Source organism: Erinaceus europaeus, chromosome 3 (assembly GCF_950295315.1).
Source record: "Erinaceus europaeus chromosome 3, mEriEur2.1, whole genome shotgun sequence".
In the NCBI taxonomy this organism is placed as follows: domain Eukaryota; kingdom Metazoa; phylum Chordata; class Mammalia; order Eulipotyphla; family Erinaceidae; genus Erinaceus; species Erinaceus europaeus.
In genome coordinates, this window is record NC_080164.1 from 26071249 (window position 1) to 26098884 (window position 27636).

Here is a 27636-nt window from a genome sequence, read left to right on the forward strand (position 1 = left end):
ATAATGATAACAAAGGCAACAGAATGGAAAGAGTGGCCTCCAGGAGCAGTGGATTCATAGTGTAGGCACTGAGCCCCAGCAATAACCCTGGAGGCAAAAAAAAAAAAAGTGTCTCCAGAGAGGGAGGCACATAAAGAAAGGAGGGAGTAGGTTATATTCTCAAGGTGTGTGTGTGTGTGGGGGTGATGTATCAGAGGAAACAGGAAGTGAGTACAGAGCCCTCAAGCTCAGAGAGAAGTTCTAGAACAGCCAGGAAGATGGCAGGAGGGAGGAGGGTGAGAGATGAGGAGGGGGGACGGTGGTGCCCTGGAGCCCCTTGCTAAGAGTTTCCTTTGTGTGCTGAGAAGAGTGGAACATCCCACTCTCAGTTTTGAGCAGAGATGCTGCCAGGATCTGGAATTTCCATCATGAAGCACAGATAGGAAAGAATTACTTCAGTTCACCACTGGTGGTGAGAGAAAAGAGTCTGGAGTGGCAGGCACACAGTGTATATCATACAGTGAGATTTTGCCTTATGTCTTGTGTGGGCCACTCCCTTTGTCTACACCTGTTATCTCTAATTCTAGTGACTATATCATATTCAATGTTTATTCTTTAACTTCCAACTTTACCTCAAGGAAGCAGGCATAGTTTGGGACATCCTATTAGGCCCGATAAGGCTTCTTTTATCCTGAAGGCTTTTTAACCCAATCTATGTTTTCCCTGATGTTAGCTAAATATCCCTGGAGGGTAGAGGCTAGAGACAGGGACCACAGAGAAAACAACAAAGAGGCGGTGAAGTGGGCAGAGCAGACAGGACTTGCAAGCTTGAGGCCCTGAGTTCTTCTATCCCTGGCACTGCATAAGTCAAAATGATGTTCTGGCGCTCTCCCTCTCTCTCTCTCTCTCTCTCTCTCTCTCTCTCTCTCTCTCTGTCTCTCTCTCTCTCTCTCTCGTTATCATAATAATAATAAAAAAAAGGAAAAATATTCACTAGGAGCAGTAGATTCTTGTGCAGGCATAAAACCTCAGCAATAACTCTGGTGTCACAAAGAAAGGAAGAAAAAGAAAGAAAGAAAGAAAGAAAGAAAGAAAGAAAGAAAGAAAGAAAGGAAGGAAGAGAAAGGTAAAGAAAGGAAAGTAAAGGAAAAAATAAAAAGAAAAGAAAAGAAGGGGCCAGGTTGTGGTGCATCTGGTTGAACGCATGTTACAATGTGCAAGGACATGGGTTCAAGCCCCCAGTCCCCACCTGCAGGGGGAAAACTTTGCCAGTAGTGAAGAATTTTTGCAGGTGTCTCTCAGTCTCTTTCCCTCTGTGTCTCTCCCTTCCATTCAATTTCTGGCTGTTTTTATTTAATAAATAAGTAAATAAAATAAAAAAATTTTTAAAAGAAAAGAAAAACATTTTAAATCAATTTCCATTGCCTCTTCCTTAACAATACCTAGCCATATGCTAGGAGTTTAATATAACCATGTGGAGGGAATGATCAACAGATTGTCTGTGATCTAAAATCGTTCTCTACAGACTCTACATGTGGGCTCTGTCCTAATTTGAAGGCTGGTAGGACATACTCCTGAAATTACAGAGTTCCTTTCTACTCAGTCCTAAGTAAAGACCAGATCTGGGAAGGTTAGAAGGCCAGTGGTTGCAAAATCTTCTGACTGTTAACAGGCTGGCAGCCCAGTGACACCCCCACCCCCTACAGTCCATGTCCCCAGAGCCAGGGCCTGGCCTCCTGACTGGCCAGGCCCCAGAGCCCCTGGCAGGAAGGTAACAGCCTGCCATTCCTTCCTCTCCAGGGGTGTGTTCTGGATCTGATGGAGCTCCTGGCCCTCGCAATGAAGACCTCTGTGATTGAGATGTTTTTTGGTGAGTACTTTCCTTTTTTTTTTTTTTGCCTCCAGGGTTGTTGCTGGGGCTTGGTGCCTGCACCATGAATCCACTGCTCCTAGAGGCTATTTTCCAGCCTTTTGTTGTCCTTCTTGTTTTATCATTGTTGTGGTTATTATTATTGTTGTTGATATTGATGTCATGGTTGTTGGATAGGACAGAAAGAAATGGAGAGAGGAGGGAAGACAGAGAGGAGGAGAAAAAGACACCAGAAGACCTGCTTCACTGCCTGTGAAGCTACCCCCTACTGCAGGTGGGGAGCCAGGGGCTCAAACTGAGATACTCATGCCAGTCCTTGGGCTTCATGCCATGTGCGCTTAACCCGCTGCACTGCCACCCAGTCCCCAGTGAGTACTTTCCTATCAGCTTCTGGATGCTTCTTCTTTCCTTTAAGGGCCTGCTAATTGGGTCTCACCAAGGAAAGGTTCAAACCAAGACAGAGTGCAAATGAGGCCAGGTAGCTTTGTGTGACCAGAGTTTTGGGAGAGAAGTTTTTTAAGTGTGAAGGTCAAACATAGATCAAGTCTAGATTCAGAGAGAGAGAGCGAGAAAGAGAGAGAGAGAGAGAGAGAGAGAGAGCTTTCACAGGAAGCAAATCCAGGAGCTCCACCTGCCTGTCTGCTCACAAATCACACAAGCATCCCTGGGCCTGGTTTCCTCAGTCATTAGGGACCAGAGAGGGACAGGGTGGACACTGGAAAGGGGCGTTTAAATAAGAACTCTGCAAAAGGGAAGGAGACTTTTGTCCAGAACTGGAGTCAGTTCCTAACACAAGAAGAAATGAGAACTGAGAGCAAGGAATGGGTTTGAGGAGACAGTGAGTAGAGATTTAGTAGAGACAGCAGAGCAGGGGAGTTCTGGCTCCATCATCTGGGTGGGGTGCTCTCCCATCAAACCAGGCCCATATGAATGGAGAAGTCTCTACATTGTGTTCCTGCTCAGTCTGGGTAATGAGTTCCAACAAGGGGGGCACTGGAGGCCCAGGAGAGCCTTACTGATGCCTGGATCCAGAGTGTTTTGGTCAGCACTGCCATGCTAGGACTTGAGGGACTTTAAAAGGATATAGGACCAGGAGTCAGGCAGTAGCACAACGGATTAAGTGCATGTGGCACAAAGCGCAAGGACCCACCATGAGGATCTGGGTTTGAGCCCTTTGCTCCCCACCTGAAGGGGAGTCCCTTCACAGGCAGTGAGGCAGGTCTGCAGGTGTCTTTCTCTCCCCCTCTCTGTCTTCTCCTCTCTCCATTTCTCTCTGTCCTATCTAACAACAACAGCAGTAATAACTGCAACAATAATAAAAGGGCAACAAGAAGGAAAATAAATAAATAAATATTAAAAAATTAAATAAAAAAAGGTAGGGAGTCAGGTGGTAGCACAGCAGGTTAAATGCAGGTGGCACAAAGTGCAAGGACCAGCATAAGGATCCAGGTTCGAGCCCCCGGCTCCCCACCGCCACAAGAGTTGCTTCACAGGCGGTAAAGCAGGTCTGTAGGTGTCTTTCTCTTCCCCTCCTCTCTCCATTTCTCTCTGTCCTATCCAACAACAACAACATCAGTAACAACAACAATAATAACTACAACAATAAAACAAGGACAACAAAAGGGGATAAATAAATTAAATATTTTTTTTAAAGATGGAACAAAAAAAAAAGGATATAGGACCACAAGGCAGCGCAGGATGAAGCACACGCTGTGCCATGTGTAAGGACTTGGATTTGAGCCCCTAGCACCATGGAGCACCATACAAAGGGGGAGCTTCACAAGTGTCTCTCCTTCTTTCTCTGCCTCTCTCCCCCTCTCTGCCTTCCTCTCTCTCTCTGTGAGAAATGAGGAGAAAAGAGTTCACTGGGAGCTGTAGGTTCCAATAGGCCTGAAACCCCAGCAAAACCCTGGTGACAATAAAAATTAAATTAAAGGATCTAACAAGAAGTTCATAAATAAGGGTGAGGCATCACTACAAAAGTTGTAGACACGTAAGTATCCAACAAGTACTTAGAGGTTTTGGTCATTGAATTGGTGTCTGGGACTTCACATCTTCTCTTGAAAGTTGAAGGATTAGTATTGATAAAAGAGAGAATAAATAAGTAAATAAAGAAAGAAAATAAAACTGAAGGATAGTGACGATAATTCATCATCAACAGGAACCCAGGAACCCATGTACATGGTCAGCTGCCATGAATCTAGAAAGTGTGTTTCATGGGTGGTATGTCTCTGTGGTTTCAATCTGACCAAATGAAATAATCATGCTGCTTGGACAGGAGAGATAATACAATGGTTATACAAAAGACTTTAATGCCTGAGGCTCCAGAGGTCGAAGGTTCACTTCTCATCACCACCATAAGTCAGAGCTGAGGGATAGAGGGTAGATAGCATAACGGTTATGCAAAGAGACTCTTGTGCCTGAGGCTCCAAAGTCCCAGGTTCAATCCCCCACACCACCACAAGCCAGAGATGAGCAGTGCTCTGGTAAAAGAAAGAAAGAGAGAAAGAAAGAAAGAAAAATTAAAATAATAATAAAAATAAATAAAATTTTTAAAAGTCAGAGCTGAGCAATTATCTGATTAAAAAAATAATAACAATAATAATAAAGGAGAGGGAGGGGCAAAATAATGAAATTTTACTCTTGTGTTAATAACTGCATTGTAAATCATTAAACCCCCTCATAAAAATGAGAAAGGAAAAATAAAATAAAATGAGAAAGTGAAAATAAAAATAATTTTAAAATCATGCTGCCTGCTTCTGAATGTACAAGAAATATGTTTGATATAAAATAATAGAACATATGCAAGTAACACGTTGTAAAGTGGAAAAGTACAGAAAATATATAATGAGACTTCTAAGTCCACCATCAGTGGCACACTTGTTATATTAGTTTCAGTTATTTCTTCCTGGGAGTGTTTTAAATTTGTTAGCATTACGCTTAAGTTCGGAACTATTTCCCAGATTTTTGTCATCTTCAACTCTTCCTCCTTCTCCTTCCTTTTCTTTCCTTTTTAAAATTGTTTTATTATCTTTATTTATTTATTGGATAGAGGCAGCCAGAAATGGAGAGGGAAGGGGATGATAGAGAGGGAGAGACAGAGAGACACCTGCAGCACTGCTTTACCACTCTCAAAGCTTTCCCCCTGCAGGTGGGGACCAGGGGCTCAAACCTGGGTCCTTACACATTGTAACATGTACGCTCAGCCAGATGCATCACCACCCAGACCCTTCCTTCCTTCCTTCCTCCCTCCCTCCCTTCCTTCCTTCCTTTCTTTCTTTGAAAATAGAAACTTCTTTTCATGTATTTATTTACTATTAAATAGAGACTGAGAGAAATTAAGAAGGAAGAGACAGAACTTCTGTAATTGCTTCCACACTAAACATGGGCTTTGACAGGTTGATCCATACTCCCAGCCTCTCTCTCTCCCAAGTTGGGCAGGGATCTGGGGAGGTGGAGCTCCAGGACACATTGGTGGAGCGGTCTGCCCAGGGAAGTCAGGTTGGCATCACAGTAGCATCTGGAACCTGGTGGCTGAAAAAGAGTTAAGATATAAGGCAGAACAAATTGTTGACTAATCATAAACCTAAAAGCAAGAATATTGCAGATGAAGATTTGGGGTCTCTGTTTTGGGAAAAGCTAGTAAATCTATTTTAGGTATATTCCAAAGGGCTCATGACTTTATTAGTTTTTGCCTGAGCCTGACATCTGATATGCAGGTGGATTCAAGTTATTATCTGGGGAGATGATGTCATGGCTGGATAAAAAGGCTAGAAAGCTGGATCCCTTCCTCCCTCCCTAATAAAAGTAAATAGGGCTGAGCACATACCTCACTGACACCTTGTTGGCTGGGGAATCCCCATTTCAAGCCCCAGTTTCACTCTGAGCACCACAATGCCAAGGGGACTGAGGAGAGAATATCCAGAGATGGTAGAACAGTGCTATGGTGTTTCTCCCTCTCTGTACCTATCTATCTATCTATCTATCTATCTATCTATCTATCTATCTATCATCTATCTACCTATCATCTCTCTATCTAAAATAAAAAAAATTGGGGTCAGCCCAGGAACAGTGGAATTACACATTCTCAAATACCCAAGAGCCACACACAATAAGACTTTAATTTGGAAAAGAAAGTTGTTGGAGAACATGTTTTAAATAACTGATCTGCAGAAGAGAAAACACAAGTAGAACCTGAACTGGAGTTGGTGTATTGCACCAAAGTAAAAGACTCTGGGGTGCATGGAGGGGAGAGTACAGGTCCAAAAAGGATGACAGAGGACCTAGTGGGGGGGGGGGTTGTATTGTTATGTGGAAAACTGAGAAATGTTATGCATGTACAAACTATTGTATTTACTGTCAAATGTAAAACATTAGTCCCCCAATAAAGAAATTAAAAATAAATAACTGATCTGGGCTACCATGCCCAAGAACCCAAGTTCAAATTCCCAGTCTCCACCTGCAGGGGGAAACTTCATTAGCAGTGAAGCAGGTCTGCAGGTGTAACTCTTTTTCCCTCTCCTTGTCCCCCTCCCTTCTCTGTCTTATCAAAATAAAAGAAATATAAATAGCTGCAGGGAGTAATTAATTCATCATGCAAGCACCCAGAGAAAGCAATAACCCATGACGAACATTAAAAAATAAAACTTATATGCAAATTGATTAATATTTCAATTACTCCCTCTGTTTATTTTTTCCTCTATATTTATGTGGAAAAATACATTTTATAGACAAAATGACATTTTTAATATATATACAAAATAAAAATAGACTAAAATTTGTATAAGATATGTCTTTCCTAGAGGAGGACAAATGGAAGGACGTTCAAAAGCAGCAACAAGGATAGATGTGACTTAGAAAAGGAGAGAAAGCAGGACCATAGAAAAAAATAGGCAAAAACATATATAGTTAGATAGTTATAGAAATAACAGTCAATCTATATCTGTGATCTTGGGAGAACTACTGCAGTTTCCAATGGAGGGAATGGGGACACAGAACTCTGGTGACAGGAAAAGTACAGAACTATACCCCTGTTATCTCATAATTTTGTAAATCAATATTAAATCACTAATAAAAATTTTTATAAAGATATGTCATTCCCTATCTGTATATATGTACTTGATTTAAATAGTATCCCAGCATGTCAGGGACCCATCTGTGTGTTTAAAATTAATATGGTCTCAGCTCACTTACATGACACAGAGAGAGGCCAGTATAAATGCCAGACCTCCAGGGCACAGTCACCTACCAGCACCTTTTGAGGTGAGTAATAACACCTCAGAAATGTTGCTCCCTTGAGCCACAGGGGGTTACGGGGGGGACTTGTGGTCCCTCCAGGTCAACTGTCCAGCCCTCAGCTATGCAAACAGTCAAAACTGGCCACAGATGAGCTAGAAGATCATTCATTCTAAAAGTTTTCTTTTCTTTCTTTTTTTCTTTTTTTTTTTTTTCCAGAAGGTTTTCATAAGCAACCACTTAACCACACCAACACTTTTTTCCTTGCAAGAGTGTTGCCAATTCAAGCTGTCCCAGCTCCAGTTCTGCTCCATTGGGTACTTCTGTTCTGTTTAAAAAACAAACAGCAAGGACCAGGGAGCAAAAACGCCCATTGTGATAGCTATGCTGACCTGAGCTCACCTCCAGGGCCCCAGCCCCCGTTCAGAAAGGGGCTCTCACAAAGCAGCTGTGACACTTTCAAGGCACTTCACTGTCTGTGGGCCAGGTGGAATATGCCTGGAGAGAAAGGGAGAAGAGAGACTGGCTTTTACCCAGGAGTGGAAAATCACGGCTTTTCAGATGAGGGGCAGGACTCATGGAGGCCATTCTCAGACACTGCTAACAGGACAAACCACTGTGAGGACTTCGGGTATCACGGAATGAAATTGGACATGGGGACCCCTTCCCAACATGAAGTTCTCTCCGGAGATTTACAGAAAGGAAATAGTGGGTCAGTGCAAAGATGAGGCTGTTTACAATAAATCAAGAACTGGCTACATTATGATCATCTGTCTGGACGATCTTTCACACACAGTTGAAATGAAATGTCTGCATGCACACTTAACTGGAAATAAGCTCCAGGCACGGCAAACAGTGTAAGCCTGACCAAATGCTCGCTGAAAATGTCCATATACTCTTTGCTCCTCTGCTGCTGGGATTTGCAAACTGGTGCAGCCCTTTTGGAAGACTACATGAAGAGTCCTCAAACAAATAAACATGGGAGTAACTTATGAAAGTTTGGTTTTGTTTTGTTTTGTTTTTAGCCAGAGCACTGCTCGGCTCTGGTTTATGGTAGTGCAGGAGATTGAACCTGGGATTTTAGAGCCTCAGCCATAAGAGTCTCTTTGCATAACCATTATACTATTTTATTATAGCACCTTATGATCCAGCAATACCACTCCTAGGCATTTGTCCAAAGGGTATGCAAACATGAATTCAAAGAGACATATGCACCCCTATGTTCGTAGCTGCATCAGTCACAATAGCCAAAAAGAGTTGAAGTAGCCTAAATGCCCATCAACGGCTGGCTGGCTAAAGAAGTGATGGGATATATATTCCATGGAATACTACTCATAATCAAAACATGTGGTACTACTGTGTTCTTTGGGACAAAATGGATGGAACTAGAGGTGATTATGCTTAGCAAAATAAATAAAGAGAGGAAAGACAACTACCAGATGGTTTCACTCATATGTGAAATCTAGAGAGCTGACACACATGAACTTGGGTGAAAAAAAATAAAAAAACAGAAATGAACAAACTGTTTCCAAGATTTTGTGAGAACTATAGTGGTTATCCTTGGGAGGTGGGAGGGTGGAGGCACAGAAGTTTGGTGGTGGGTGTTGTGTGGAGCTAGATTCTATAATCCTACAATCTTGTAACCAACTGTTAATCACAAATAAAATTATTAAAAAAGAAAAGTGTATATATATATATATATTAGGACTGAAGATATCACACTTTGCATTCATTCTTCCAGATTTCTTGTACTTTCTGTGTGTGCTTTTTTAAAAATATGTATTCCTTTTTTTTAACTTTAAATTTTTTTTCCCTTTTGTTGCCCTTGTTGTTTATCGTTGTTATTGCTGTCGTTGTTGGATAGGACAGAGAGAAATGGAGAGAGGAGGGGAGTGAGAGAGGGGGAGAGAAAGACAGACACTTGTAAACCTGCTTCACCACCTGTGAAGCGAACCCCCTGCAGGTGGGGAGCCAGTGTCTTGAACCAGGATCCTTATGCTGGTCCTTGTGCTTCACACCATGTGCACTTAACCCGCTGCGCCACCGCCTGACCCTAAATATATATTTCATCTACACATACGTGTTGTTTCAGTAACAACTGAAATCAACCAGTATTGTTTTAAGAACACAAGACTCAGGCCATGAGACAACTTACCTAATAGAGCGAGTGCTTCATATGCAAGATGCCCTGGGTTAGAGCCCTAGCACCACATGCGAGCTCCTTGGATGGTGAAGTGGTGCTGAGGTATCTCTTATTTCTCCAGTGGTCTCCTCTCTCTCTCTCTCTCTCTCTCTCTCTCTCTCTCTCTCTCAAATAAAGAAGAAAACCATAGCCTGTATGGGGGGAAGCTTCACAAAAGGTGAAGTAGGTCTAGAGGTGTCACTCTGTTTCTCTCCCTCTCTAGCTCCCCCTTCCCTCTTGAATTCCCTGTCTCTATCCAATAAATAAGTAATAAAGTTTTTAAAAACTTTTTTTAGTTTTTCATTTTTCTTTTTTATATTTATTTATTTTCTTTTTTGTTGTTCTTGTTTTTTTATTGTTGTATTAGTTATTATTGATGTCGTCACTGTTAGATAGGACAGAGAGAAATGGAGAGAGGGCAGGATGAGAGGGGGAGAAAAAGATAGATACCCGCAGACCTGCTTCACCACCTATGAAGTGACTCCCCTGCAGGTGGGGAGCCGGGAGCTCTAACCAGGATCCTTGTGCTTTGCGCCACCTGCGCTTAACCTGCTGTGCTACCACCCGACTCCGCCCCCCCGCCAATTTTGTTTTTTTTAAGAATGAAAACACAAACTCAGGGAGATGGCTCGGGGTCAGTGTCATGGACTGTTAGGGCTTGGGGTCAACCCTCATTGCTATATAAAAAATAAATAATAAAGAGTCAGAACACAGAACTGTGGCTTTAAATCAAAAGGCATGGGACTCCTCCTCCTCCCCCCCCCCACCAGTTTTCATATGTTATTGGCAGATCAGAGACACCACAGCGTACCCCACCACCACTCATGAAGCTTCTTCCCCTTTGCATGGTGCTCCCATGTGGTGGCTGGGACTCAAACCTACATCCTTGTGCACAGAAAAGTGTGCACTCTACAGGGTGAGCCAGCCCCTGGTCCTCAGTTTCTGCTTCTAAAGAGGGAGCTCAACTACTCTCAGTGGGCAAGACAGGGACAGATCAGACCTGTCAGTGTGGAGCCAGCAAGGGTGACAGTCTCTCCTTGTCCCTTTGTCTCCCTGGCCATACATCCCCTTCAGCCTTCCTCTGTCACATAGTGCCTGCAGTTCTCTGCCATCTGGAGACTGGCTGTTAGCATGTGTGGTGTGAGAGAGGAAAGACCATAAAAAGAGCCTGGGTCCCCCTCTCCCCTGCCCCCATACCTCTGTCCTTGATCCCTGGGGCCAAGAAAGCAGTGGGCTTCTCCAGGCCACATTCCTTCCTTTGAAAATGGGGGCAAGGGGACTTTCAGACAGTAAAGTGAAAGGCAGACACCCGGAGACATCTCTGAAAGACCCTTGCAGTACAGTAGGAGAGCACAAACTCTCCATCTTTTCACCCCAGCCTTAGCAAGGGGAAAATTAGCCCCACTGATGAGAAGGCTTCAGTGTGTGACTGCAACAAATAGTAAGATCAGAGGAGTGAAAGTATTTGGGTGAAGTCATACTGATTACATTTTTTCCTGTGTTTTTTCATATAGTTTTGCTGGTGACCGGAGTATATTCGAATAAAGAAGCGACCAAGAAGAGTAAAAGGCCCAAGTTCAGTAAGTAAAACTGTTACTCCCATTGCTCATCGGTGAGACCGCTCATGTCTCCCATGTGGCTGGAAAGCCTGTACCTGTGTTTCAGCCTGTTTGGAAGGGTTTCAGTTTGGTTTTCTCTTGTCAATAACTCTGCAATCAGATGAATCAGGAGGGAGCTTTATTTATCACCTACTCCATTTCCAAAAGTGCTTGAGACAAGATTCCTTATTTTAGGGTAAAGGCTATTGTGGTTCCACTGTAGTAGGAAAAAAAGAATGCACATTTAGAAAGCAGATGTGGGAGGGCCAAGCAGTGGTGCACCTGGTTAAGCACTCACATGACAGTGTGCAAGGACACAGGTTCAAGCCCCAGGTCCCCACCTGCAGGGGAATGCTTCATGAGTGGTGCAGCAGGCTGCAGGTGTCTCTCTGTCTCTCTCTATCTCTCTATCACCCCTTCCTTCCCTCTTGATTTCTGTCTGTCTCTATCCAATAATATATAAATAAAAATATTTTAAAAAAATAAAAAAGCAGATGGGGCTGGACAGAAGTGCACCCAGTTAAGTGCATATATTACCATGTGCAAGAACGCAGGTTCAAGTCCGTGCTCCCCACCTGCAGAGGAAAGCTTCATGAGCAGTGAAGTAGGTCTGTAGGTGTCTATCTTTCTCTCCACCTCTCTATCTCCCCTACCCTCTCAATTTCTCTCTGTCATATCCAATCAAAATAAAAAGAAGAAAAAATGGCTACTGGAAGTGGTAGATTCACAGTGCTGGCACTGATTCCCAGCAATAACTCTGGTGGCAATAAAAACAAAATGAAAAAAGAAAGCAGGGGGTCGGGCAGTAGCACAGCAAGTTGAGCTCATGTGGCGTGAAGCTCAGGGACCAACGTAAGGAACCTGGTTCAAGCCCCTAGCTCCCCACCTGCCGGGGAGTTGCTTCATAGGCAGTGAAGCAGGTCCACAGGTATCTGTCTTTCTCTCCCCCTGTCTTCCTCTCCTCTCTACATTTCTCTCTGTCTTATGCAACAACAACGACATCAATGGCAGAAATAACAATAAGGACAACAACAAGGGCAACAAAATGGAAAAAAATGGCTTCTAGGAGCAGTAGATTTGTGGTGCAGGCACTGAGCCCCAGCAATAACCCTGGAGGGGAAAAAAAGAAAGACAGGAAGAAAGAAAGAAGGAAAGAAAGAAAGAAAGAAAGAAAGAAAGAAAGAGAGAGAGAGAGAGAAAACAGATGACCTTGTCTGTGGCTTAGTGGAAGGAAATATTCCCCTCCACTGGCACTCTCACTTCCCCAAATCAGAAAGCTCATTCTGGCCAGTGCAAAGATCCAGGATCCTGTCCACCTTCCAGAGCGCTCTGTAGTGAGGAGGTGAATCTCACCTAAAACCCATGAGCTTGCACACCCAGTGAAAATAGGAGTGATACTTTTCATTCAGAAACAGTATATCAGAAGAGATCAGAAGACGCCGAATCCCCAGCAACAGTTGTTTAAATCAGGCTGGCATTTCTTTCTGGTAAACACAGCTAAGCCAAACCTTTATGAGAGTTTCACAGTCTTCACGGACCCAGACTGCTGCTGTCTCATCACTGTTCTTTCTCATGGTGGCTCCCAACTTATTGACCAAAATAACTGCCCCAGCTCCACCCATTGCAGCCACATTCCACTCAGTAGGAAGAGTGGAAGAAGGGTTCATATCTGCTGCCTTCGGAGAGAAGTTTAGTTCAATACTATTGGCCAGCCAAAAGGAAGAATGCAAAATATCTTGGTTTCAACCATCCATCTGCCTCGCTAAAAATAATAATCTCTACTTCGAGGAAAGAAGAGAGAATAGGTATTGGGGAAATAACAAGTTAATTGGACAGGGATGGAAATTTTTCATACTGAGATGCTGGTAGCCTGCTGAGATAGTTAGATCTAAAGATGTAGACTTGCTAGAACTTGAGGTGAGGTCTGTTTACTGAGAACCATAAAGGAAAGTATTTGGGACATAGTCGATCACATCTGAACAACTGACATTTCTTCCTGAGTGTTCAGCACAGGTGCCTCAAAATCAGAAATTTATCTTTTGAAATAAAAGAGAGATCTGATTCCAGTGCCATTCTTCCTTACGCCAGGTTTGAGCCCAACCCCCACAGCATTGAAAAAAGTTTGGATGCTGTGATCGCTCTTTTTTTCTCTCCCATCCCCTCTCCACTTTCTCTTTCTCTATTATAAAAAGCCATCCCAAAGCAGGGACACCCCAGTGATGACTATGAATTAATTAGTGAATGACTCAGTCTTTGCCTTCCCAGAGCTCATCATCTAAGGAGACAGAAGAACACATCACCAATTAAGCTCTATGCTGGGGGGAGGTAAAGGTGAACCCTGTATCTAAGGGGCTTCCTGGAGGAAGCCACATACTTCCTTTGATATTCAAAGGCCAGGCAGTGGTTTACCAGGCAGAGATGAAGAGGAGAGGGAGCACAGTGCAGTTTTGATCTAGAGAGAAGAAAGAACCGCAGAGCATCCCTCACAGGGCTCACCCTCCCGGTGAGCGTCTGCAGACAGGACAGGGAGCAGGAGTCAGGGCCAGATGTGTGTCCAATCTTGTGTCCAGAGCCAGGAACCTGGCTCCATCACAAGAGCCTTGGGGAAGCGCTGCAGTGAGGGTTGTTTCCTTTGCAATTAGCACAAGTGTGAGGTCTAGGTGCTCAAGCACAAGACCCCAAAAATGGGCACAGCAGCATCCCTGCCTTGTCTCTCAGGCTCCATCTGACTGGATGGGAGAAGGGACAGGATGGCATTAGTGTGTGCTGACTGGGGAGTGAGGAGTATGTCAGAGGAGTAAGACAAGGCAGCCCCAACAAAAGCTACTGGGGCAGGAGAGGAATTTATGCAGATTCACCATCCAATAAAAGAGAAAGCAGTCCAGAGATTTTCTCTTGGGGTGATGACTAAATGTTCCCCATGGGGTCCCTGCAGATCCCCGAGCTCTGAACATCATCTGGAGGTCAATGTATGAATGCAGAGGTCCCAAGACCCTGTGCTGAAAATTCAAAAGAAAATCACTTTTTAATGGTTTACTGTTTTCTTTTTTTTAAATAAAGATTTTATTTATTATATATTGGCTAGAGATGGAGAGAAGGTGAGAAAGAAGGGAAAGAGACACCAGTAGCACTGCTTCACCACTCATGAAGCTTTCCCTTTGCAGATGGAGTCTAGGGGCTTGTACCCATGCCCTTGCACATGGTAACATGTGTTCTCAACAGGGTGCACAACTGCTCATCCACACCCCCTCCCCACAGTCTACTGTTTTGAAGAAGAGTGTCCCCAAAAAAACTGGATCCTTTCACAACTGACACCTGGCAAAAGGCCACTGTCCCTGTCACCCCAGGGACTAAGGTTCTTCTTTACGAAGATCCCCATCCCTTTCCCAGTCTCGAAGAAGGGTTTCCTCTCTCTCCCACTCTTTGGGCAGACCAAATACAGTCCCCTCAAAGGAGAGGTACAGGGAGCCATCTTTGAGGAGGCCCACCTTCCTTCCTGGACCATGAGCCATGGAGGCAGGGGGGGCCTGATGCCAGGCACTCTTCTTTATCGAGTCAGGCAAAGAGATACAAGAGGATGTGTGTGCTGACAGCTTGGGCAACTCACCTGCTGGAGTACATGCCCAAGGTAAGATTCACCTGCTCTCAGAAGTGGGAGTCTCATCAGCTCGATTTTCCAGGTGCATTTTGGAGCCTAAGCCCTGCCCTTTCCTTCCTCAGAGGCCTTCACATAGGACTCCTTCAAGAAAATTCCTTCCAGGGTCTCTGCTCCCTATCCAAAGCTTGCCACCTTGAGCCCTGATCGGCACAGGCTGCTAACAGCAGTCAGAGGTGTGGTATCTTGCAGAATTGATGAGATCTCATGAATTTTAAGTTTGAGCTTCATCTACACGCAGGTGACACGTTCCAGAAGGTCTGCTCTTCCTTCAGGTCCCCAGCTTCTCAGCCCCAACTATGAAAAGAGCCCTCCGTCTCCATAGAAATCACTCCCACCCTTGGCCCCAGAGCCAACGGCTCCTGCCCAGCAGACCTGGTGCTACAGAGAAAAAGCTTTCAGTGGTGAGGTCTCCTCCTCCTATGAAGCTTTTGTTATGTTTTCATTAGAGGAAGCCCTCAGAAGCCACATAAGCAGGCCCTTGTCCAAAGTGCCTTTAGGAAAGGACTGTGACATTAATGTCACATACCACTTCACTGGTGTGCACACAAGTCAAGTCAGATGCTGGAGAAACAGCACAGTGGGCAGGAAGGCACAGGCCTTGCCTGCAGCAAGTCCCAGGTTCAGCCCCTGCTGCTGCCAGTAAACACACCAGTGCTCTGGCTCAAAAGAAACAAAGTTAGAAGGCACCTGTGTCACCTCGCTATGTTTTATCTACTGTGTACTGACCACACATTGGTATAAGAACTTGAGTTTTACACTATCTCTTGGGGTCAGGAGATAGCTCACCTAGTAAAGTGCACACTTCACCCTGCCAGAGGACCTGGGTTTGAGCCCCTGGCTATCATGTTGGAGTGCCGTGTAGAGGGGAAGTTTCACAATCAGTAGAGCAGTGCTGTGATATCTCTCCTGCTCTTTGTCTCTCACTTTCTACCTAGAAAAAGAAAAGAGGAAAAGAGAGTCTGCCAGGAGCATTACACAGGCACAAAGCCCCAGCGAGAGACCCTGGCAGGGGGGTGGGGGAGGACACGGATGACGTCAAAGAACTTGGCTGTACAGCCTGCCCTCATCTCCACTAGATCTAAGCCGACACAAAGACACAGTCAGTGTTCGCTGAGTATTCTCTGGAAAGACAGAAAATAAGCAACAGGAAAAAAAATAGAGGCATCATAAACTAGGCAAAATGTAAGTGAAATTAGCCAGAAAGTAGAAAAGAAGATACTGGATAGCTTCACGCCTGTGCGGAATACCAGTACCTAAAACAAACTGACTCTTGGCTCTGGGAAAACTGCAGTGGTTATTAGAGGGGACAGAGGAGAAGGTGAGGGGCGTGGAGGGGGTGTAAAGGGTGAGGGGAGTGTGTCTTTGCTGTGATGTCACTGGGGACTTGCTGAGTCTGACACACATAACTGGGTGTGAAATTACATACCTAAAAACCTTATGTTGGAAGCCAACCCAATGTTCAATCAACTAAAAAATAATAAAATGGAGCTGAGAGATGGCACACCTGGTTGAGTGCAAATGTCACCATGTGCAAGGATCCAGGTTCAAGCCCCCTGTCCCCAACTACAGGGAGGAAGCTTTGTGAGCAGTGAAGGAGCGCTGCAGGTGTCTCTCTGTCTCTTTGCCTTCCCTCTCAACTTATCTCTGTCCTATCAGATTAAAAAATTATAAAAATAAGTAGAATAATAATAAAATAAGGACCAGGGAACAACAAGCTCAGCCTGTTAGAGCACCAACTTGCTTGTCACAGGTTCAATCCCTGGCACCAACTGATAGCAGCACTGAGCAGTGCTCATGTCACTATCTTCTTTCTTATTCTCTCTTTCATTCTCATAGTAAGTTAATAAACTTTTAGAGATAATAATTTAAGATGGTTTTGGACAATGCTATGTCAGAGTGGCAGAATCTACAATAAGATTCATGCCAGTTTCTAGAAAGATCATCTGGGATTAAACAAGACAGAATTTCTTTTGGACAGAGATGGGAGGTAGTGCTTCCTTCTGGGACAAGTCCAGACATCCCGAGTTCAAGGGAGCCAGGAGGGCAGGAATCAGCCAGGGTCTGGATTCAAAGCAGGAGTGTCATGGAAAGTGTGAGCTCTAAGCTCGGCCAGTCTGAGCAGCTCTGCTCTTTAACCATCTTGGGGTGAGGCTTCCCTGAGGGTTTCCCAAGCAGGAAATCTCCATGCTGAGCAACTCTGCAGGAAATGAGATTCTACCCTGAAACATTCCACTGCATAGGCGCCTGCTGAGAACCTTGGCCTGGGTGGGACTAGGTCCTCTCCAGTCCACTGGCTTGAATTCCCTGTGAGATGTGGAAAGACGCTTGCAATGACTCTGAGGGGCGTGGGGAAGGAGGGCAGGGTGATGGGGGCTGGATGCCAGAAGCTTAGGCCTATGGTCCCTGGACTCTGCAAACATGCACACAATTTCCTGAGTGTGTCCTCAGACCATGCAAGAAAGAAAAGGGTGGTCTTTCTAGCTCCCTGGCAGTTGCCTTGAGGTTCCAGTGACCTCCAGCTGGGCCCCCCATGTCCCACAGTCCTCCCACCCTCCTCTGCCCTGTGGCTCTCCTCCTTGGATAACTTCTGAAAGGAACTCCTGTGTCTGGCCTTCTCTCTGATGTTGGAAACTTGACTTCACACTGCCTGGGATCAGCAGGAAAAAGCAACTCACAGAGAGCAGTCTTCTCCCACCAGCACCCCCCTCCACACCCTTGCCCAGGGCAAGCTCATTCCGTGAGAAGACTCTTCTTCCTTCCTCCCTGAACAGATCAGCCCACTCGAAGACCCTGGGAAGCACAGCCTCCACCTGGAACAGTCTCATTATGAAAATTCTTCGAAAGAGGATATTTAGTCCAGAAGAGAGCTCTAAAAGGAACAACTATTGACCCCGAGTTCATGAGGGGCAACTAGCTCCTGGAGTCCTCATGTGATGTGACCCCTGCCGCCCTCCTAGGCCTTGTGTGGACATCTCTCTCCCCAACACACTCTGCTCCAGGCATGCTGTCCCCCTGTGTGGCCTCAAACCCTCCCAGCTCCAGCTCCACACCAGGCCAGTCACTTGGGCTACTTGTAAGGTCCTCAGGACCTTGATGGCCATCCAAAGAGCTTAGATGCTATTCCAGTGGGCCAGGAAGCCAGTGGAGAGGGAGAATGAAGAAATCTGACATCATTTTTGCAAGCATCACACTGCCTATTGAACAGAGAAAGATTTAAAGCAAATAGTGGGCAAGATGGATGGACAGAGGCAAGCTAGGGGTCATCTGTCTGTCCAGACAGAAAGTGCTGATGATTTGGACTGAGCTGGAGGTAGAAAAGTAACAGATTTGAAAATTAAACTTAATCCCCCAATAAAGAAATTTTAAAAAGAAAAGAAAATTAAACTGACAGGATTTCCCAAACTTACTGATTATGGACTGGTCTGATTCATTCCTTTTCTCATTCAGCAACTGATTCTATTAACCATCAATGAACAAGACCATTCCTGACCTTGGTACAGGTAATAAGTGAACAAAGATCAAAGCAGAGCTGGGAGTTTGAAAAAGTCACAACCTTTAAACAGATGGAAGGAAGACAGGGGTGAGAAATATTACAAGTCAAGTTTGAAGAGGACCAGGCTCAGTGCTGGCAAGCCCAGAAATCCCAGGGAAAGGGACCATAGTGACACCAGAGTGCTTTGGGCTTTTTTCCTCTAGGCAGCAAAAGGATGTCAATGGTTTGTGACTAAAGACTGTTGAAAAGAAATGGCTCAGGGTGCTTTGTGAAAAAGACACTAGGAAGGCAGAAGCAAAGGACCTCTCTCCTGGGCTCAACTGCCATTTTTACCTCCTTCAACGAACACATTGGGCATAACATCCTGAAAGTAGGATTTACTCTAATTGGATAGCACAGCCCAATAAAGCCAAGGCTAGCAGCAAACTATGCATGAATCCATATTCAGCATAAGGCAAGCTTATGGTGGCCTTCTCTGACTGGCTAGGAAATCTGTCTTCCAGAAGCAATGTGGCTTGACCTGGAGTCATGGGAAGAAGCTGAATGATAAAAAGGAGTAGAGAATTTAGTTGGTTTGGTGTGCTACATCGTTGGACACGCGTGTGACTCCACCTGGTGGCTATTCTGTCTCAGACCCTCACAAACCCTACAGTCCCACTTCTAAGATTCTGCCAGTGCCTGAAAACATCGGCTTTGATGGGATGGGTTTGCCCAGCACCCCTCTGAGGTCAGGACAGCAGACAAGGTACATCTGGGGTCAGCACCCAAAGGTTCTCCTGTAATTCCAGCCACATGGTATGAGAGTGGGAGGCAGCACAGTGGTCATTGCTGAGGCACCAGATTTCCCAGGTTCCAGCCCCACTGCCGCTTAAGCCAGAGCTGAGCAGTGCTCTGGGGAAATACACACACAGAGAGAGGGAGAGAGAGAGAGAGAGAGATGCACACCCTATATGGGTCAGGGAGATAGCAGAAGACTTGTGTAGCAAAGGTCCAAGGTTCCGTCCCCAGCACTGCTGTAAGGCAGAGCTAAGCATTGGAAGACAAGGTAGCCTGGAAGAATGTATCAAAAGAGGGAGAAGCAGAGAGCTAGAAGATAGCTCAGTGGGTAGGACATATGCTTTAGCACAAGTGGAGCCCAGGTTTGAGCCCTGGCATCACATGTGTACTGTGTCACTATGGGAAGCCCCAGTGCTGTGGTGTCTCCCCCGCCTTCACTCTGTCTACATGGAAAGCAACTCAGGAGCACGACAAGGTGGAGTCTGAGCACACACACTACCATAAAGATCTGGGTTCAAGCTCCTAGTCCCCACCTGCAGGTGGAGTAGTGCTGCAGGCATCTCTCTCCCTCTTTTCTTCTCTATCTTCCTGTCCCCTCTCAATTTCTCTCTGTTTTACCAAATTAAATATATAAATAAATATGATAATTGAAAAATAAATTAAAAGAAAAGCAACCCAGGAGCAATGAAGGGTCTATGTAAAAGGCCCTAACTCCACAAAATGAGAGAGAGAGAGAGAGAGAGAGAGAGAGAGAGGTAACAAATGGCAGAGGGAGGCATTTCTGCACCAAAGTTGCACTGACTTTGTGACATTAGCCTGAGTTTCCCTCTGCCAGCAGCAACTGACTACTCAGGAAAAGCCAGCAGAACTGTGTTTTTGCTTCCTCCCTCCAAATGCTCCTGGGAAAACCTGAGAGATGGGAAAGCCTGTTCATGCTTGACTCCTGGCACCACCTTGGAGGTGCCATGGCACCAGGAAAAGCTCTGGTGTCTCTCCCTCTCTGTCTGTCTCTATCCAAATGAAAGCCAGTCTGGGGGCAGTAAAGTCTTGTGTACACGGTGTGGGGTGGGGTGGGGGGGCAGGGTAGCTCATCAGAAAAGAGAAGAAAAGAAAAGAAAAGAAAAGAAGCTCCAATTCTCCTGGGACTGAACTCTTATAAGGCTTCGGAACAAGTTCCCTCTAAGGTGACAGTAGGACAGAACACCCGGCCCCCCTGCTCCCTTTGTGGCCTTTCCCGCCTCTGCAGGCCAGAGGGCAGACTCTGGGCTGCCTTCCCCATGGAGGGTTCTCTGAAGGAAGTCTTTGTTTCTGCACCTTGCAGATAAAACCCAGAGGAGGGGAAGGGAGAGGGGGAAACAAGCCCCAATGAGAGACAGACAGAGACAGAGACAGAGACAGAGACCTGAGCTGCAAACGCAGACTAGCTGAAGCCCCAGGAGAGACCTTTCCACTGGGGCTTTCAACAGAGAGACAGAAGCTTCTGGGAAGGTTGACGAGGTAATGGACAAGTGGGCAGATGACTGGGAGAACTTTGGAAGAAGAAGAGCCATGGTTGTTTGCACACACTCAGACCCGAGTCACCGGAATACACCAGCAGAGGCCCAGTCTCGGCATGTCTATTCCCAGGGAGCTGAGCAGGCATCTGAGCAGGCCCGATACTCCCCCCACACCAGGTTTCAGGCCCAAATTGAACAAATAAACCTTTGACCACCACCCCCAGCCACCCTGCCCAGTGGGTGCCTGTGCCAGGGTCTGATCCCCCACCCCCACCAGTGGTGATCGGGGGAGGCAGAGCCTGGACAGGTCTGTGGGGCCTCCTACCAGCAAGTCTAAATAACAGAAAAACAAACCTGTAGCCCCTGTAGTGGGGGCGGTGAGTTATCAGGAAGCAGAACACTCCCAGGTGCCTCTCCCCTTTCTCTTTCCTTCTTCTTTTGGTAATTTCTTTATTTGTGTTGTTCTATTTATTTATTTATCTACTGGATAGAGAGAGATAGACAGAGATTGATAAGGACAGGGGAGAGAGAGAAAGAGAGACAGAGACACCTGCAGACCTGCTTCACCATTCATGAAGCTTCACCCCTGCAGGTGGGGAGTGGTGGCTTGAACCCAGGTCCTTGGCATGGCAATGTGTGCACTCAACCAGGTGCCCTGCCCCCTAATTCATTCTGTATTAGTGATTCAATAGTGACTTACAAGACTACATGAGGGGTGTAGTTGTACACCACTACCACCACCAGAGTTCTGTGCCCCCAGCACCCCAACTGATAAGACTAGTAAGTGCCATAGTTCTTCCCCTCTTTCTCTTTTCTAACCTTCTTGACAGAACCCTCTTCCCCACCCACCCTCCACTGCGCCAACTGGTCTGGTCACTGTGTGACACTCAGTCAGGCCAGGAGACCACGAATCTCACAGGGACAAAGGCAGAACCAAGTGAGTGGCAGTTCCTACTGCCACGAGCAAAGGACTGAGACAGAGAGACAGAGAGATGGAGAGAAAGCTATGGTTTTCTGCCCTGCACTGGGAAGTGAGCACAGGCTCTGCGGAAGGGAGGGGAGAGTGGGGAGAACGGTCAGTGACACCCACAGGTGCAGCAGTGGGCTCGTGTAAGGACAGACCACTCCAGCATTCCCTGTGCCAAGGTACTTTTAAAAAATAAATCGGGGGGGGGGGGTGTGGCTGTAGCGCAGCGGGTTAAGCACAGGTGGCGCAAAGCACAAGGATCGGCATAAGGATCCCGGTTCGAACCCCGGCTCCCCACCTGCAGGGGAGTCGCTTCACAGGCGGTGAAGCAGGTCTGCAGGTGTCTATCTTTCTCTCCTCCTCTCTGTCTTCCCCTCCTCTCTCCATTTCTCTCTGTCCTATCTAACAACGACAACAACAATAATAACTACAACAATAAAACAACAAGGGCAACAAAAGGGAATAAATAAATATAATAAAACAAAAATAAATAAATAAATCAATCAGGGGGCCGGGTGGTGGCACACCCAGTTAAGCACACACATCACCATGTTCCAGGACCCTAACCAAGCTCCCACTACCCACCTGCGGGGTGGGGAGCTTCACAAGCGGTCAAGCAGGTCTGCAGGTGTCGCTGTCACTCTCCCACTTTATCTCCCCTTATTTTCTGTCTGTCAAAGAAAATAGGAAAAAATATGTTAAAAATTAAAAAAGGAAAAAAATGGCTGCCTGGAGCTGTGAACACACAGTACCAGTACTGAGCCCCAGTGATAACCCAGATGGTAATAAATAAAGAAACAAACAAACAAATACCAAAACTCAAACTAGTCCAGGAAGCCTGAAGGGCCAAGGTTTGGAAGAATGAAAGAAAGGAAAGAAAGAACTCAGAGGAGGAGGAGGAGGAGGAGGAAGTCGAAGGCTGCTCTTGGCACAGCTCCCGACTGCCAGAGGAACCACAATAGCTCCAGTCTATGGCCGGACTCAGCTCTGGGGCCCCAGGAGAGGGACTTCCAGGCCAGCCGCACCCAAATGCAGATGGTGTCTGCTAGGGGTGTCCAAAGAGAAGGCAGGAGGAAGCTCCCCCCATCTCTAGCTCTAGCTCTCTCTCGAGTCATGCTCTGGCCTGGCATGGAAGGGTTAAGGGGAGGGCCTTTTGGGGGGACAGCTGGAAGCCATTAGCCAGCCCCAGATAGCCACTCAGGTTGGGTGGCCTGGCCAGCTCCCTGCATGAGGATGTAATCACAGACTCAAAGCTGGGCGGGCCCTCTGGCTCCCTCCCTCCTTCCTGCCCCACAGAAAACCCCCTCTTCCGCTGACGAGCCCCCATGGGCACGACTTCAGCCCTGGGGCTCCACTCTCCTTTACTGCAACTTTAATTTCTAGAAAGTCCATTATGGAAAAATGTGCCCCCACAGAGTCTCCCCTTCCAGCCTCACCCAGACCATCATGGGTTCCATGTTCTCATCTTCCTGTGGCCAAATTGTGGCTCTAGTAGCCTGCACTCACCTGGGCCCACTGACATGTGTGTGCATGTGTACATGCTTTCTTATATAGTGTGCCTGTGTATGTTGTGTGTGAACACATGTATGTGTATGCATCTCTCTGTGTGTGCATGTGTACAAGTATATGAATGAAAACACTGGTCCAGCAGCAGTGAAATCATGGATACTCGAAGCCCAGGGGCTGCCAGAACATTAAAATAAAAAATGACGGGTTAAGGGCACAAAGTGCAAAGCACAGGGACTGGCACAAGGATCCTGGTTCGAGCCCCTGGCTGCCCACCAACACGGGGTAGCTTCACAAGCAGTGAAGCAAGTCTGCAGGTGTCTTTCTCCCTCTCTCTCTCTCCCCTCCTCTCTCAATTTCTCTCTGTCCTATAGAATGAAATGATGGAGGGGGGAAGCCAGGGGGAGGGGGGAGCACTAGGAGCAGTGGATTTGTACCTCTGGCACCAAGCCCCAGCAATGGGCGGCAAAAAAAAAAAAAAGGAAAGTGTAAACTGGCACCTGTCCCTTCAGCCTGAGGAGTGTCCCCCCTTCTCCCCTTCTTTAGCCACCATGTGAAGAAGGTCTGCAGCTGCCTGGCCTTTGAAAGATTAGCCCTGGCTCAGGGTCCGGACCTCAGACTGGCCAGGCCATGCCCTGTTCCCCGGCCTCACTATGTCCCCCTTGATTTGCAGTCGCACCTCAACTCCCCTGTGAAGTGAAGGCGGGAAGGATCACCAATGCAGAGTTTGTGGTGCAGTGCCCAGCAGGCTGCGGGGACCCCCAGTTCCAGGTGTATGGCACCCACATCTATGCCTCCTACTCCAGCGTGTGCAGTGCTGCCATCCACAGGTGGGTGGCAGAAGTCTCCAGAAGGACCCAGCCTGGGTTGAGGCAGGTTCTGGGGACTACATCTCAGGGCCCCTAAACAGGAGTGGGGGGTTAGTGGGGGGGGTCACTGCATACTGAGGACAGAGCCCTAGAGCCTGGAGCTCCTGCCTGCTTGTGCTGAGCCAGGAGAGGGGCTGACAAAGGAAAAGACATCAGAGATACCATGGGGGCCCTGACACAGGTGGGGGCAGGAAGAGTGGGGGATGTGGGGAGGGCCACTTGTCTTAGCCAAGAAATGGGACAGGAGGCATAGCACTGGGACAACTGAAATGACCATCACAGAAGCCCAGGCCCTTCTGCTGAGATCTGGAGTCACCTGGCTGGTGACATCACTGATGTGAGAGGTATGGGACATAGTTCTTTTTTCAAATTAACATTTCTATTTATATAAATATATATATTATTTATTCATTGGATAGAGACAGAGAGAAATTGAGAGGGAAGTGAGAGAGAGAGGAAGAGAGAGAAACACCTGCAGCACTACGTTACCACTCATGAAGCTTCCGCTTTGCAGGTGGGGACCGGGGGCTTGAACCCAGGTCCTTGCATATAGTAACATGGCACCTGTCGGGCTGAGCTTCACTGACGGGAGACAGACGACCAGGGACTCATGGTTGAGCTGTATGCAGTATCTCTTTATTCATGCAGGACACAGCACAATCTATACCAAGCTAGACTAAACTAACAACTACAATCTTGTCCTTATAAATATACTAGCCCAGTAGGGTGGAAACAGGATGTGACGCAGAGAGGGTGGAGAGAAAAGTGACTGGTGAAAATCAGGGTGTGACAAGGAGAGGATCAGGGTATGACAAGGAGAGGGGGTGGAGCAGGTGAGAATTCTACCACTAAACCACCAATGCCCTGGAGGGAAGGTGGTGCTTTATGTAAATGTAAAAGTGATTTATGTAAATAGACGGCAGTGGTTATATAAATAGAATACAGTGGTTATGTAAATAGAATGCAGTGTTAAGCAGGGGGGATTTAAACCAAATGAAACAGAAGGGGTTTTTAAAAGCATACCAACAGGCACCCACCTTACCACAGGCCAGGCCCTGGGTTTGAGTCCTGGAACCACAAATAGCACTGAGGAAGCACTATGGATGGTAGAGCAATGCTGTTATGTCTCTCACTCTTCTACATGAGAAATACAAAGTCTAGATGGGCCCTGGAGGCTGCTCAGCAAGGTCCTGCATTGATCCCACAGCACTAGGTTAAAACAAACAAACAAAGAACTAGTGGATTTTCATGGCTAGGGAGGTGTCTTTTCAGGTAGAGCACAGGACCAGCAAGTGTGGGGCCCCAGGTTGGAGCCCTGGCATCTCGGATGAAATAGCAAGACTCTGACATCACTCCCTCAAGAGACCAATGAATATGCAGGTTTTGTCACTGGTGGGTTTTGTTGGCCACATCTTCCCTTGTAAGCTAGCTGTTTAGTGGGAACAACTGAATGAAAGCAAAAGGAAGGATAAAGAGATTAAGTGCACATGGCACAGAGCAGAGCACAAGGACCAGCACAAAGATCCTGGTTGGAGCCCCCGGCTCTCCACCTTCAGGGGTGTCGCTTCACAAGTGGTGAAGCAAGTCTGCAGGTATCTATCTTTCTCTCCTCTTTTCTGTCTTCCCCTCTGCGGGGCAAGCTCTGGAAGGCCTGTCCTGTCCACCCCTTGTCCACCACTCTGTTGGCCACCAGAACAGTGTCATAGAGGAGGAGGAGAACAGGCCAGGGTGGGGGTGAGCGTGCAGAGTGAGTGACCACTCTGGACACTATGGCAGGGGTAGTGTGTTTATTGAAGAAAAAGGCAGGGTTTATATGGGGTAAAAAGAAGCCAGGTTCTGGGGCAGGGTGCCAGGGCAACAAGCCAAATAGGGACAAACTTTTGATAGCAAGAACCAACCAGATATTTAGACGCTATCTTCCTTCTAACGGCTCTGGCTCTTGACTTCCCCTTACCCGGGGCATAGGACTTAAGAATGAGGAAGGGGCTCTTTGGGTTTATCTACATTCCATTGAGCAAATCAGGCTTATCCAGATCAGGTGCAGGGGGAACGGTTGCAGCCTCTGGGTCTAACAAGATAGAGGTCAGGGAGGGGTGGGGAGACTTATAGGTGAATGCCTTCCATCCTCAAGAAGAGGCATCCGGGTTTCCAACCAGGCTCATCCCACCATATCCCCATACCCCTCCTCTCTCAATTTCTCTCTGTCCTATCCAACAACAACAGCAATAACAACAAGGACAACAAAAATGGGGGGGGGGCGGCGGGGATGGCCTTCAGGAGCAGTGGATTCATAGTGCAAGCACTGAGCCCCAGCAATAACCCTGAAGGCAAAAAAAAAGCAAAAATAGCCTCAAAGCTGTCTCTCTCTCTCTCTTCCACCTCCCTCTTCTCCCTCTTCCTCTCCTCTCTTTTCAGAAGAGAGACAGACTACTATTCAACCATTTATGTGGTGTTAGAAATCAAACCCAGAGCCTCAGGGACACAAGGCATGTGCTTTCCTAGTAAGCTATCTCCCCATCTCCCAAAGCTGGTTATTTTTTTTCTTCTAACTTTATTTGACAAGACAAAGAGAAATTGGGAGGAGAGATCTGCAGCACTGTTTCATTGCTCACGAAGCTTCCCTGCCCCTGCAGTTGAGGACCAGAGGCATGAACCACCTGGTCTTTGTGCTCGGTGACACGTGCATATAGCCAGGTGCCTCATTGCCCCAAAGCTGATTCTTAACTCCAGGCGATGGAATGAAGATGTCTAGCTTTCCCCTGAAATTAATTCCAGACAGTAGGGATCTCTGGACCTCACCACACATACGTGTGCACAAACACACATGTCCATCTGCTTGCAATGCTCACACGCACGCACGCACGCACGCACACACACACACACACACACACACCTCTGGTGCCTCAACTTCACTGGCTAATTCAGCACATGCAGGACCAGAGTCTGTCTCCTGCCTTTCAGTCCGGAGGCACATCACTGGGGTGTTTGTTAGAGGTCCCCCAGCATGGCCAGGGGGCCAAGTGCAGAGAGAAGTGGTGTGGGTTCTACAGCAGCAGCCTCAGGAAAGGCAGACAGACAGAGCCAAGCCCCAGGACCCAGCACCCCAGAGTGGCCTGGGGAGCGGAACCCAGTGGAAGCACAGGGCTGAAGTAGCAAGGCAGAGGAGGGGAGCGTGGTGCTTTCACAAGATTTGCTTCATCTTTTTTTTTATTGTCTTTATTTATTGGATAGAGACAGCCAGAAAGTGAAAGGGAAGGGGGAGTGTAAGGATCCCGGTTCGAGCCCCTGGCTCCCCACCTGTAGGGGAATCGCTTGACAGGTGGTGAGGCAGGTCTGCAGGTGTCTCTCTTTTTCTCCCCCTCTCTGTCTTCCCCTCCTCCCTCCATTTCTCTCTGTCCTATCCAACAACAATGACAGCAATAAAACCAATAATAATAGCTACAACAACAATAAAACAACCAGGGCAACAAAAGGGGAAAAAATAGCCTCCAGGAGCAGTGGATTCGTGGTGCAGGCACCGAGCCCCAGCAATAACCCTGGAGGCAAAAAAAAAAAAAAAAAGGAAGGGGGAAATAGAGGAGAGAGGCAGAAATACAGAGAGACACCTGCAGCCCTGCTTTACCACTTGTGAAGCTTTTCCTCTGCAGGTGGGGACCAGGGTCTTGAACCTGGGTCCTTGCACACTGTAACATGTGTGCTCAACCAGGTACTCTACCACTCAGCCCCAAGATTTGCTTCTTGAAAACAACCACAGAGGCTCCTGAGTGGGGAGGGAAGGGGAGTCTGGGAAGACCTAGCCATTCTTGGGGTGAGAGAGGCCTTGGGGGAAGCTGCAGGGGCCTGGGGGACTGGCAGATCCTTTTGCAGACTCTGGACTTTTAAAAATGTCTTATAGTGTTAAGTTGTGCTGGGGATAAGCCCAGAGTCTTAGGCCTATGCAAAGCCACCTTAGGTAAAGATTTTACTTTTAGAGATAAGGAGACAGGGAGAGGACAGACACCACAAC

The 27636-nt window shown here is 46.8% G+C and overlaps 1 protein-coding gene across 1 annotated transcript in view; it reads left to right on the forward strand.

Moving 5' to 3' along the window:
- Positions 1–27636, forward strand: part of VIT (vitrin) — a 73849-nt gene that overhangs the window by 9373 nt on the left and 36840 nt on the right. The window contains exons 2-4 of the mRNA XM_016187214.2: positions 1780–1849; positions 10781–10846; positions 23435–23591. Coding sequence (XP_016042700.2) covers positions 1798–1849; positions 10781–10846; positions 23435–23591 — 275 coding nt within the window. The 5' untranslated portion in view covers positions 1780–1797. The remainder of the gene's footprint in view (positions 1–1779; positions 1850–10780; positions 10847–23434; positions 23592–27636) is intronic.